Below are 13,822 nucleotides of genomic sequence, written 5' to 3'. Positions count from 1 at the left end.
CCAGTGCCCTCCATGACAAATGAACACATTTCTGTGTCAGTGTGTTGCTGAACATCATATACCATATGGTATGATACCACTTAGGTGGTGAAGACGCTTTTAAAGCAGATAACAACACCTGGGTTTCTTGAAGGGCTGGTTCATATCACCAGCAGTCCTGTTCTGAATGCCTTACAAAGGAGCTTGTCCTATTCCACTGGACTCCTAAATTAGCTCCCTGTAGTAGGTGGTTTGAATAGTTCCATCGTCGACCATTTTCACTTGCAGTGGGAATTCAGGTGCTTAGAAGTGAACCAAACTCTTCCATTCCTATTTCTGTTCAAGCTACCTGTGCCTCATGGAGTTGTCAAGGAAGATTGTCTTCCCAGGAACCCTGGAGAACTGTCCTGTAAGGTAAGGCATTTTTTTCTGCTGATAAATATTTAATGAGCAAGATTCCTGTTGCATTAAAGTATCAAGTGCGTTAGACTTTAAAGGCTACACTGAGAAATGTAACAGTGGTTTATTAAATCCTTCTGTTTCTTCAATAAAAACAAAGCAACCACCAAAACAAAACCCAATAATGGTGGTTCGCCTTATAGCACAGGGACATTCTGCTTATGGAGCACAGCACCAGTAATTACTTTGAGTGCCAGAAGGGAGAGGAAACTGGTAACATTCCCCTATCTTGTAGGAAGATAATCACTCCCCTGGCTGAGTATCTAAAACGTGGGCAAAAGATAAGTGAGTAGTTTTATGAAGTGCTGTACATGATAGATCAGCGAATTGGCTTTGACGTGCGGGCTTCAAAGTATTTTCCTCTCTCGGCTTCTACAGACCTAACCTGGTTTTAGGGCATGATCATATTAATATTAAATAGCTGGTATAAATTATAGCTATGAGCAGCCTTTTTGATTATTATCAGAAACCTACATGGCTGAAATAGATTTTTATGCAATCTATGTTATCTGTTGTAATTCGTATTATTCTGGCCTTATCTTTTCCCATGTTGGGCTTTTTGTATGCAATGAATTACTTTGAATGTAATTCACGGAGAGTGCTTGTCATCAGTACAGTCTAAAGATTCCTAGTGGGTGGGATAGAGAGGAAAGCTTAGCATTTTGAAAATAATTTCCCTTTATAAAGATCCCACAACAAAATTGTCATTTCTCCTCGGTGTTATTTTCCTGTAAGCAAAGGCCTAGTGGCTTGCTCACCCCTCTAAAATTCTCGGCAGTCAGCAGATGTGCTGCTCTTGCTGAGTGTGCTGGGGAGAGTTGGGATGGGGTGTTTTCTCCGAGCAAGGAAGAGTAACTGGCGGCTTGCAGTACCAAGCAACAGTGCAAAATTTGGCCACAACTCTTGCAATAAGGGTTGCTATCAATGCTCCATATTTCTGACCCACAGAGATAGCTGAGGCTTTGTCTATACTGGGAAAAGTTACATGCCTTCCCTTCCTTTTACTGGCTCAAAAGTATAGATTTTTGGTGAAATGCATTGTGGTTTACCCTGGCGAAAGGCATACAGAATTCAGACCCATAACCGTGTGACCAACACCAACTGTTGCCTCCAAAGGTGATTCAATGATACCAAGAACAACATGGTGACCAAAGTCGGAAAATGACTTTCAGAGTATGTAACAGAGAATCTCTCTTAGTATCTTCCGTGATTTATAACCTACTTGGATTTATTTGTTGTTGTCAGGATTCAAATCGCCCTCCAAAAGTTTCTGACACAAGTGCACCTCATGCTGTAGTCCTGCATGATTTTCCTGCAGGTAAGTAAATGTGAACATTCTGGAAGCATATTTTATTCCAAAATTTTCAAATGGGAATTTTCTTAGGAATTAGAGCTCAAAAATGATGAGGAACCTCAGCCTGGAAGGTCTGCATGTAGAATTGTTCAAATCCACGGGTTTAGCTATAGTTGGGCCAGTTTTTTAGTTAAAGGTCACTGGTTTATCAAGTATAATTAAGACTTTTTGAAAACTGATTTTGCTTTTGTCTGTGGTATTTACATTAAGAAGGTTTTACTTAAAGAAAATCAGTGAGTGTGACAACTACCGTTAACCGAAATGATGCTGTCTTACAGAGCATGCTGATGACTTGGACCTTCATTCTGGAGACACCGTTTGTCTTCTGGAGAAAATCGATACCGAGTGGTACAGAGGAAAATGTGGGAATCGCACAGGGATATTTCCTGCCAGCTTTGTTAAAGTAGTTGTATGTAGGCTTTGTATACGTTGCTACATAAGGTCCTATTGCATTGGTTTTCTGGTTCTATTTTACTATAGCTGCTGTATGTTTAACTCCATTATGTATTTAGATAATCTCTTTTCCCTTTGGTAACACAGAAGATGTATCAACTTGTTTGTATGGTATTAGAAAGATGCTTGATTTGGCACAACCCATCTGTGTTACGGGGATTATTTTGCTGTTAATTTGAAGCCAAGTGAGAAAATCATGGCCCTTACCAGATTCTCTTTGTTAACCTGGGTAGTTTCTTAGGGTCTACAGAGCAGATTGTTTTTCACAGCTGCATGTAAGAATCAACAATGAGTAAGATGATTGCTTTTTGTGCCTCCCTCCCACCCCCCAGCTTCTCTCACGTTCTTGTCCCTTGAACTGTGCTGGAATCTCCACTTTTATAGCCATGTAGTGACTTTGGTCAGAGCAGCAGTTGGGCCCAACAAAACATTTTTTTTTTTTTCTTCCCAGAATATTTTTTTTCCATCTGGATCAATTTGCCCAAGTGGCTTGCTAAGTGGCTGCACAAATGGTTGTGCTGGCACAGTGCAAGGAGACTGTGTTGTTGCAAATGAGCAGCTTAAAGCAATCCTGTTACTGAATGTGACACTTAACACTAAACGGCAGGCAAGAGACAGGTGCTGTTTTGCAGCCCAATAGCAATTAATTGAGTGCCTCATCTTTAAAGGAGATACAGCGTGGTTCACTGCATCAAAAGCTGGGTCAAATCTATGGCAAGCCTGAGTCTGAGATTGAAGTCCATTCTGTGGCAGTAGGAATGGCCGTTGGGCAATCCACACCAGCCATACGGACACAGAGGAATGCTAAACTGACACCAGGATGCAGTGAAGGTGTGTGACTGGGCATTAAAGACAGTCAGTCTGTGTCGAGCTGGGACAGCTGGCAGAGATGAGCACTGCTGCTACAGGGACAATACCAAGTTATTTGGTAACCATCAGTGTGTGTTACACAGGGTGTCTTTGGTTTGTAATAGCATTACTGGAGAAGAATTTTAAGATTCGAGAAGTGCTGAAGAATAAAAACTCAGGGGCAGTAGTAATGGAACAATACTTGATTTGCTTTCATGAAAAAGATTTGTTAACTGAATTGATTAGCTGCCTCTACGCAGACCAAAAATGTAATTTAAAAGTTCTACCGATGGCTAATAGAGAAAAGATTTTATGTTAAAGCCATGGAATGAGTATTTGGGGTCAAATTCGGCATTGATACAGACAGATACAACTTATAAGAGCTAGGGAAGATGTGTTTTAGATTTCTATTTTAGTTGGAAAAGGTGGATACCCTTGTGAATGCAAAATCTTTTGTTTCAGAAAAATTAAAAAAAAGAAAGAAAAAGAGCGCAGTAGATGAGGCTAACTTACTGAGTGATTTCTCCTGTTTATTCGTGTCAGATTTGATCTTGATACAAGGTCTCTATACAATATGCTATAGTTTGTTTTACAATATTGAGCTGGGTAGTAGCTTGATGTCTGGACACCTAACAATACTAAATTATTACTTCCCATAGAACCTTCAGAACACCACAGATACCAGCTCCTCTAGAAAGAGCACTGCAAAGATTATTTGTCCTAAAAGGCAGCATGATTTCCTCCAGTCCTTCACATAAGTTAATGAAACATTCTTGTTGATTTTTATGGGAACTGGCTCATGCGATAGTGAGCTGTAACCCAAAGCTCCTCGCCGGGGTCTCTCGGCTTGTAGTCTTATACATCTCACAGATCATCCTTCATGGCACACCAAAAATACCATCAAAATCCTCTTAGGATAAAGGACTTCAATGCTGTCTGTTTAATATAACTGTATTGATTTTCTAAATTATATTTCTCCAATTCCAGTGAGATTTGTGAGATGTGTTTTTGTTTGGAGGACAGCTGGCTACCAAAGCCCTGAAAGGATATGTGTAAACAATAATTTTGTCTATTGTGATATATTGTGCTAGTAAATAATAGAAAGCAATTACTAATTGAAAGTTGGGAGCTAAATGCAACACCATGTAGTAGCATCCAGTCCCATATTCTGTCAATCCGTCATGCCAGAAGTAGAAACAGTAAACCAGCTTCATAGAACAAAACATTAAATAATGCTCCTTGTTTGCATGAGATAGGAAAATGAGAAATTGGGCATACAAAACCGAAATCTACATTAATATCGTCATATATCATGCTGTGCTGGTGTCTATAGAGCATCACATGGAGGTCATAACTGGAGTTGATGTTTAGCTGAAAAATAGATTATTTTAACCAGTTCCAAATTTATTGTAGTTATGTTGCCATGAGTTTGAAGTGGAAGATTTAATTGATTTAATTTATTTTGTTGTCTTATTAGATTGATGTTCCAGAAGAAGGCAACAGGAAAAAAATACCCTGTTCATCACAATGTATTAAGTGAGTCAGATAAATCTTATTTTCTTTTTCATCTTGATTTACTAGGAGAAAGAAAGATAACTTTGAAGCAGGTGTTATTTGTGCTGAGGTTAGTATGGTTAACAGTTTCTTCACCAAAATATATTTTAAAAATAAAGATGTCAAAACTGAAAGTTTATGATGTTTTAACAAGACTCATTCAGGTAAAAAAGCCTAATAACTCACTTCTTGGCTTCAAAATGTTTTATAATATATGTTTATATAGATATATTCCCCTTCACTCACTTTCCTTCCTCTTACGAGCTGTATTAGAAGAACATCTCCCACAATTTTTCACGAAAATTGGTCACAGAAACTGTGAACCGATCTGTTTAACTTCAGCAAGGTTGTACTTCCACTCTCTTTGCTCCTGGCCTTGTTACTTTCTTTCAGTATCCTCATAAGGTGTAACCTGGTAGGGCTCCTACTCATTTAAAAGAACAAGATAAAATTGGACGGAATATAGCTGTACTTTAAGTAGAGAAATCTATCTAACCTTAAAGTGTAAAACTACACAGCTGCATCTAAAGCTCCCCAGATCAAATTATCAAATGTACTTCAAATGCTTTCATTTCTGATTTGCAAACAACTTGTACGAAGACTTGTGGGCAAGGAACAACTTTTCATGCCATTTTTACTCAATGATAATTTATTGTATTTCACAATCATTAATTGCAGCAATTAAAACAAATTCAGGCAGAGGCAGGAACTAGTATCAATGGAATCATTGAGTTTGTTCTTCAGATAGAGCTTGACTTGTCTTGACTGAAACGTTATTTTTAAAAGCTGCTTCTGCCACTAGGAAAGAAACAGAAAGTGCTAGCTCTGTTCTGCAAAGCGAGTTCTTTTCTGCAAATATCTGCAAAGATATGAGTGGAGGACAGGGGTCGGAACCAAGCTGCTTACATTGGTTGTACGCTGTGATGGTTTAGAAAAAATTAAAGCCTATTACCACATTATTCTAACATAGTATTTCTGATAAATCACAAGTTTTCTTAATTTATTAAATTTATTGTAATAGTTCATCAAATTATTAAATGTATTTAAGTGAGGAAAAAAGTGGGGTTTTTTTCAGTATTATACCAAATTATGTAAAATTTATCAGATGCATTGATGTTTGTTTCTTTGATAGATAATTTATTTCCTCGTGCCTGGCATAGATTTTACAGAATAAAGTTTGTCAAAGCAGATAAAAACTAGCTTCCCCCCATGAAACCTCCATGTATTTGGGATTTGAGACAAATACACAACACCCACGCCCCACTCATGTTTGACTGTATCTAAATTGGATGCTAGCTCAAAAAACCATCAAACTCTTAACAAAAGCATATCAGGACAGTTAGTTGGATACGGGCAAAAATGTTAAATGGGACAGGTAGCCCAGAAATAGTGATATTTTGTTGTTGTTTGGAAGAGAAACAGTCTCAGGCAAAATACTGTAACAGCCAGGAATTGCGATGCAGAAGTTGCATCCAGTTCTTCCAGACACCATACTCATCCTCCTCAGAAAGCAGAGATGAGACCCAGAGCCAGACCCCACTTTTCCACCTGTTTTAGCTTGAGTGCATTCTTTCACCATTTTCAGTAAAAATATCAATCCATATTTTGCACAACGCTGCCTTATTATTAAGTGGACAATAATAATAAATAAGCAAAGTAAATTTCTCTTCTGTTTGTGCAGAGGCCCAAGATGTGTAGCACGATTTGAATATATTGGAGATCAGAAAGATGAGCTCAGTTTTTCAGAAGGTGAAACTATTGTCCTTAAAGAATATGTAAACGAAGAGTGGGCCAAAGGAGAGCTCAGAGGTGCATCTGGAATTTTCCCCTTGAACTTTGTGGAAATAATTGAAGATCTGCCTGGAACAGGTATGAATATCTTTGCAAAAATCTTCCAGAACATGATTTTGTACTACATGCAGATAGGTGGCTTATAGGAGAAAAGTGCAAAAGGGCAATGAATGCAGGAAGAAGGTAGAAAGGGAGAGAAGACAGATAAGAAAAATCAAAAGGAACAGTAGGACTTCTTAAGAAGTTATTGTTAATAATCACTTTGATTTTAATAATCACTTTGATCACTAAAATCTCTATCATTATTAATATTTTGAATAGTCATCACTGGTCTTCTAAGTTGTCCTTTACTTATGTAGGTACAGGAGCAGCACTGAAGAACAAGGTGGAGGTTTCTTCTTCCCTTCCTCAGGTAATAAAAATTTATAGGTGAGGGCTGGAATTTACATAGCAGTTTCGTAGATTTACGTAGACTTTCTATTATAATGCCAGATTAGCTGCACAACTTGAAACCTGAATGTAACACAACTCCCACAGCACACAGTGCTGCATGGGCACATCTTGAATTCTGACAGTTGGCCTAAACTGATTGAATTCACAGCTTCTGGCAAGTTAACATAAATGAGTTTTTATCCTTTGTGCTTAAGCAAATTCTTATTAGCTCTATTTTAAGTATTGCTGCAGTGGTCTAATTTTGAATTTATTAATCCTGTCCCCTGCCACCAATGATAAAAAGGAATGCGTCTGAGCCTGTGGTAATTGCTGGAATGCCATTCTAGCCTACATCTGCAGTGACACTATTGTATGAGAGAAAGTCAGGACACCAGTGTTCTGTACAGCTGCTTTCACCGGTATCCATCAGCTTATGGGCTCCATTAACACATCTAAAATTAATGCATTTCTTCTGTTCACTTGAATAGAACAACAGACACTCAGCAGAGTGGTGTGAAGCGCTTCACGATTTTACAGCAGAAACCAAAGATGATTTATCCTTTAAAAAGGGAGACTACATCCAAATACTGGAACAAGTAGATTCAGAGTGGTATAGAGGAAGACTGAATGAAAAGGAAGGGATTTTCCCAGCAGTTTTTGTGCAGACCTGCTCAGGTACAGTGCTCCTACTAGATGGCAATTCATTATTCCTTGGGTTGTGACAGTCATGACAGTTCTGGGAGAACCCAACTATTCCATCGCATTAAGAAGCTATGCACCACCACAGTCCTTAATATCCTAAAGCTAAACTAGATGTTGAACCACCCTCTCTAATTATGGCAATATGCTCTAGCCAGAAAGTAGTCTGCAAGGTGATACGGATTCTGGGATGTTTAAAGTGTGGTTTGGGCACAGGCAAAAGAGGCCCATTGAGCTGCCTTTAGTAGGAATTTAGGGGTACAAAAGGGGTGTGGGTGTATGTGTGTGTGTGTGTAAACCAGGTTCTCCCTCAGCTGAAGAGAAACACTGCGACACAGCCAAAGAGCCACTAGAGCTGTAAATAACTGCTGTGTCTTGGCACAGAACTATTGTAATCCCCTTTCTGAAGCAAGGAATTAGCACTGCTTGCTCTTCTCAAGCTTCTGTTTGGTCCCCAAATCAACACAGTCAAAACCTTCACAGAGGACACAGAAAATCACATTTTTTTCCCCATAGTTTTTGCAAGTAAAACCATGGGTGAAAGTTGACAGGAAATAAACTCCACCTAACTGGCAAATAGCATGCACCGAGTGCCACTTCATCTTCAAGTACAAAGAGGAAAAGACAGCTTTTATTAGATATCACCACTGGAAAGTTCAAGTAAGTGAACTTTAACTTTAGCCCTCTTAGAAGCAGAACCATGAGAACGTGGTAGTACTGTAAAATGAACTGGTGGCAGTAGAGGTTTTTATTCCTAAGTAGCAGTAGTAATAACAACCTGGACACCCTGTAGCATACCAGTGGGGAGAAAACACAGGAATGACAGGAAGCTTCTCCAGAAACAGATTTATTTCATTACAATCCAAATAACCTGCCTTGTCGATGTTCTGCAGCCAGGGCAGAGCTGTCACAGTCTGTAGGAGGGAAGAAAGGAAAAGCCAAAGCTCTTTATGATTTTCATGGAGAAAATGAAGATGAGCTTTCCTTCAAAGTGAGTACCACTTTTTGCCCAATTTTCTAAAAGGTCTTATGCTCCTAAAGAATGCTAAAAATAGGATTTATCCACTGTGAAAATAGGCTTGGTAAAAGAAAGAGCAAAGCATGCAGGCATAGATATTAACACATTTGATAAATGGTCTCTCTACAAAAATGTTTGCCCTTACCACTTCTGTTTCATAATGGTGAAATCTTCACTGAAGACACTGAAGAGAGGTGAGGACTTGCAGAATTCCTCCAGCTTCTCTGATCCAGTAAATATAACAGGCAAACAAACCTTATTTTGCAGTATGTTCAGTTCTTGATCAGTTGATATGGTCAAGGGAGCCTCTTTTTTAACTAGAAAGACAGCAATGAGAAGGAGGATAATAGTAAGAGTGCCAGCGCTACAGCAGCAATGCCTCTGAGGGACACCTAGTGCAGCAAAATCTAAGAGTGGCAGCACAATACATAGTTGCCATGGGAGCAAGGGAGAGAAATTAAATACTTGCTGGCTGTCCAGATAATATTAAGAAGCACAAACAAGAAACAGCATGCCCTTGTAGACTCAAAAGTCATGATTTAAGTAACTGTGTCCTCAAAAGCAAGTTTCCGAGAAACAGCGGACTTTCACAGCAGGCCCAAAATTGTGTTTATCAGCTGGAACCCACTGTTTTCTCTTCTAAAACCAGCAAAATAGTTAGTTTCAGCATTAGCAGCTTGCATTGCAATGCTGAAAGGATAGATGATTCCTTAAATCAGAAAAGGGGAAGAGAGGCCAGGACCCGGACAGTACTTGATATGAAGGGTGTGGCATAGAACAATGAGAACAGGAACAAGGATCAAACACAGGAGCTGCAGTTTATTTTGAACAGACACATGGAGCTACTTAGACGATTGCCTTCCTTTTTTGGAAGGAAAAGTTTCTAAAGGAAAGAGGAAAGTTTCTAAGTGCTGGAAAACATTGGGAGTAAATTGCAGGGGGCGGGGGGGAAGCTTTGAAGCATTTTAAGAAAAGAAACCCTCATAATGGAGCAGAGAAATACACACAAATAACAAGTAAAGGCAGGGGGCTTGTGAGCCAGCTCTCTAGCGTACCTACCTACCTGGAGAGCTTAAGTAACACAGAAAGCTATCCAGCAGTGCTGGTTTTTTCCTTCTGGACAGCAGTGATTGTTCAGCATAGACAAGTATTTACCTTAAGAGAAGCTTCAGGTGGTTTTGGCTAACAACCTCAAGGAAATGTAACCACCAGAAGAGACTGGCCACATCCTCCTTCTCTTCTATTTGATTGATAACAATTGCTTCTGAGGAACATCAGCTATGTATGCATTAACATTGCATGGTACGGTGTACTGGCTCACGTTACTCCTTCTCTTACAGGCAGGTGATACAATAACAGAGCTGGAATCTGTAGACGAGGACTGGATGAGTGGAGAGATGCAAGGAAAGTCTGGGATATTTCCCAAGAACTTTGTTCAGATTTTAAAAACACCATGAAGTGTTGCCTCTCTTTGTACTCCCTGCATGTGGGAGAGAATGTTTTCTATCCTAAAGACACAGCAAAGACATCAATGTGTTTTGACTATCAATGTTTTGCACTACTTTTTCTAGACAGTCATACTAGTGTCTTGAAGTCAAATAAGAACATTTTAGTCTTTTGTGACAGCGTATGTAGTCATGCTTCATGAATGCTCTGAGAGCAAATACAAGCAGGATTTTTAGCTGCTTCTGATGAGGGAAATACTGTGGTGCAACACCATTTTAACTTAAATAGCATTCTAGTATGTTTACTATCTGGTATTACATCTATCATGTACAAAGTCTGCATAAAGTAAGCTTCTTTGGGCTTCTTTAAAAACTTTTTTAAATCCAAATTTAAAAAATTGTTTTTAAGATATAATTGCAGCACTCAGTAGGTAGATCAAGTTTGATAATCAGGTTTCATTAGTGCTTAACTTCCACATTACCAGTAGAATTCACTTGTTCTTTTGACTTAGAGGATAAGGAAGATAACTGATATTTCATAGTAGAAAAATATCAAATCTAGTACTGATAAGAGGGAAAACTCAGAAGCAAACCCTTGTATAGTCTTCTTCTGTTCTTAGCCCAAGCTGATCATACAGGAAGGTCACAAAAGTATTTTGCCTCTTAACAAATAACATTCAAACCGGTATGAACCTTCTTAGACCTTCCTCCCTTCCCCCAACACCCTTTACAGATGCAGGTTTAGATGTTTCTACTGTTTTTTGAGCACCATCGTACCCTTCTTTCCCAGCTGAAGTTAGCTATGACAGACAGCATTTACTGAGCTTTCTCAGATGCCCTCCATGCAGTGGCTGCACTATTCCAACTATTTGCCCCTCCACCCCCTTCATGTAAGTGGAAAGCCAGTCTTCACTCAGTCTGCATTTCGTTTGTCACTCAAGCACTGGAACATACTTCAGTAACACCATTCCTGTCCTTAACATGAAGGATATTATACAGCCTTGGTTTTAGCTTTCAGCAGACACGGGATTAGTTTTCAGTTTGTTACCACATACCAACTATACTGAGCATCATTATAAATGGTCTGTCGAGGCCTTAAGGAAAACACGCCTGGCAAGAGGTTACTTCAAGAAGCTCTAACAAAGGCATTTAATAAAAAGCAGCAGTGTCACTTGAGTGACAAACTAAAGACAGACATGATTGAGGTGGCTTCACATTATAAGAAACTCTGGTAGTAAATACCTTTTTGCAATGCTTGGCTTCTGACAAAATAGCTAAATGCATCTTGATTAACTGCTAACTTCATCAGACTGGAATAGAAAAAATTATGCTGCAGTTGGCTCTTTCATTGCTGACAGTATTCCATTACTTTTGTACTATGTAACAAAAAGGAACCAGTAAGCTGTTAGCATGAGTCATTACTTCAGAGGCGCCGGTCACTAGGTATCAAGATACCCTTACAAGATTTTTCTTTGTGGGTTTGGAAGTTCAGGTTGCAAAAGGGACAACAGTTGAGTGGTGGATGGAGACTGGAAACTAAAATTGTCATGATTGACTTAGAGATAGTTTTGACATAAGTCATGTGCCTGCCTACAACTTTATCAATACATGGTCCAAGTATTAGAGCAACAGATCATAGATTCATAGAATGGTTTGGGTTGGAAGGGACCTTAAAGATCACCTAGTTCCAAGCCCCCTGCCATGGGCAGGGATATCTCCCACTAGACCAGGCTGCTCAAAGCCCCATCCAGCCTGGCCTTGAACACTTCCAGGGATGGGGCATGCACAGCTTCTCTGGGCAACCTGTTCCAGTGCCTCACCACCCTCATAGTAAAGAATTTCTTCCTAATATCTAAGCTTATATTAATATATCTAATATATATCCAAAAAGATCGGGGTGCATCTAAATTGGCATCTAAGCAAGCTGGTGAGGGTGGCCCTCCCCTCCCCGTGCCCTGCTTTTTGGTTACCATCACAGCAGGCAGACACAAGGTTACAGCCAAAACTGAACTGAAGGAGTCCGCCGCATCCAGCCTCGGTAGCAGACTGGAGCTCACCTGAAGCGAGTCCAAGGAACATGCAGCAGACACATGAAGTCCTCAGCACTGTTTCGTTCTGTAGTCACTGTTATGCCACAGTACTTCAAATATAGACACAGGCGTCAGCCCTCCGTTTTTCTTCTCTAGAAGCTTCACGAATGTGAAGTGTTGTATATTTAAACTGCACCAACACCATTCAGGCCACTGGGGGATGAAGACCACACTAAGTTTTAATGAACCAAGAACTAGATTTCTACTTTCATGAAGGGGATTAACTTCATAAAAACAATTATAAATTATATGCTGTTCTAGAAAGATGGAAACATGAGAATTTATACAGCTATCATTCAGTTTTACCATCCCCAACAAGCCTTTCTGGAACTCCTGTGGAATCAAACATAGGTTATAACCTAAGTCCACCTCTGAGGCCAACCCTTCCCACTCTCCAAGCTTTCCTACCAGGAGATGCCAAAGGTTCTTGTTGTTTATCCCAATAAAACAGCCATCTCCCTCTAGAGAAATCCAAGGGAACAAATATATAGATAGCTCTCCTGATGCCTGCAAAGTCCCCACTCAAGACACTTCAACCATAAACTTTCAGTGGCTCACCCTATCAAAACAGGCTTCTTCCACCATGACCGGTGCCAGCACAATTCCTGACCCTCCAGTGCGCACAGCAGGGGGAGCACAGCAGAACCCAGCAAAGCCCACAACAACAAACAGAAACCCAGCTCCTGCAAAGACACACCGCAGCACTGTCATGGTGGATGAGGCTTCAGTGTATGATGTTTACTTACTGTTTGTCTGGCAGTTTTCTAAGATTTTGATACAAGTCTCAAAAGTAGAACTGAATTTTTTCTATTATTTTTTTTTCAATTTCTTCTTCCCCGTTTTTATAATTGTGTATGGGCCAGTTGTTTTTGTAACTTCCACTGAATGTTTAACGTCAGTGCCTGTCAATAGAGAAAACCACTCTGCTTTATTTTAATCATCTCCTCCCTATTAAGTAGGGCAGGAAGAGCAGCAAAGCCTTACATTCAGGGCAAGGAGTGCCACCTAAAGGCTGCTTGCATTACTACAGCGGATTTATTAAAACTGAAGCAAGTTAGATGCTTGGCTTTTACGGGAAGGGACTTTCTTAAGCCTTGATGCCTAGTATCACCATGAAACTGCATACAGATTATAACATAAAATTCCTACGGTGTACAGTACATAATCTGCAAAAAAAAAAAAACCAACCAAGAATGAGGTGGAGTACAAATCCTAACTGCAATATAGTAGCAAATTTCAGCTGTAACCTTGAAATTCAGCTATATCCCCATACATTAGTATGATAATAAAAGCCTCATTTATCAAAATATTTTGTTTGACCTACCCTCTGGAAATATCTTCAGGAGGACGTCTTTGTTCTGTGTACAATTAATGGTGTCCTAAATAAATCTGTTAAGTCCAGTAAGTTTGTTATGGTACCTCTGTAAATTAAGAATGTATTTAACCAATAAAATTTTTATAATTAAGTCACAATGGCATTTTTATGGTCTTATGCTGTGGAGAGCCGAGCTTTCCACTTGACATGACAGTTTTGGATCTTATTCGGCTTACGTATTTAACCCAACAGGAAAAAAAACCAACCAACCCATAAACCAAACACCCCACCCCAATAATACAATAGTATCACATCCCTTTACAAGTAGTCCAAACACCTCAGAGAATCCTGATGGCTATTCATCATCCTGATGAATAAACACAG

General features: G+C 39.5%; 1 protein-coding gene across 6 annotated transcripts in view; it reads left to right on the top strand.

Annotated features, from left to right (window-relative positions):
- SH3D19 (SH3 domain containing 19) overlaps positions 1 to 13,596 on the top strand; it is an 86,162-nt gene extending 72,566 nt beyond the window's left edge. For all 6 annotated transcript variants that reach the window (XM_074589645.1, XM_074589644.1, XM_074589648.1 and 3 more), the window contains 9 exons: positions 325 to 393; positions 1,684 to 1,756; positions 2,071 to 2,201; positions 4,572 to 4,630; positions 6,330 to 6,517; positions 6,799 to 6,851; positions 7,360 to 7,546; positions 8,464 to 8,561; positions 9,929 to 13,596. In XM_074589645.1, coding sequence (XP_074445746.1) covers positions 325 to 393; positions 1,684 to 1,756; positions 2,071 to 2,201; positions 4,572 to 4,630; positions 6,330 to 6,517; positions 6,799 to 6,851; positions 7,360 to 7,546; positions 8,464 to 8,561; positions 9,929 to 10,045 — 975 coding nt within the window. In that variant the 3' untranslated portion in view covers positions 10,046 to 13,596. The remainder of the gene's footprint in view (positions 1 to 324; positions 394 to 1,683; positions 1,757 to 2,070; positions 2,202 to 4,571; positions 4,631 to 6,329; positions 6,518 to 6,798; positions 6,852 to 7,359; positions 7,547 to 8,463; positions 8,562 to 9,928) is intronic.
- The last annotated feature ends 226 nt before the right edge of the window (positions 13,597 to 13,822 follow it).

The sequence above is a fragment of the Larus michahellis genome, chromosome 5 (assembly GCF_964199755.1).
Source record: "Larus michahellis chromosome 5, bLarMic1.1, whole genome shotgun sequence".
NCBI lineage: Eukaryota > Metazoa > Chordata > Aves > Charadriiformes > Laridae > Larus > Larus michahellis.
Note: the sequence above shows the minus strand (reverse complement) of the source record. Positions and strands in the feature narration are given on the sequence as shown.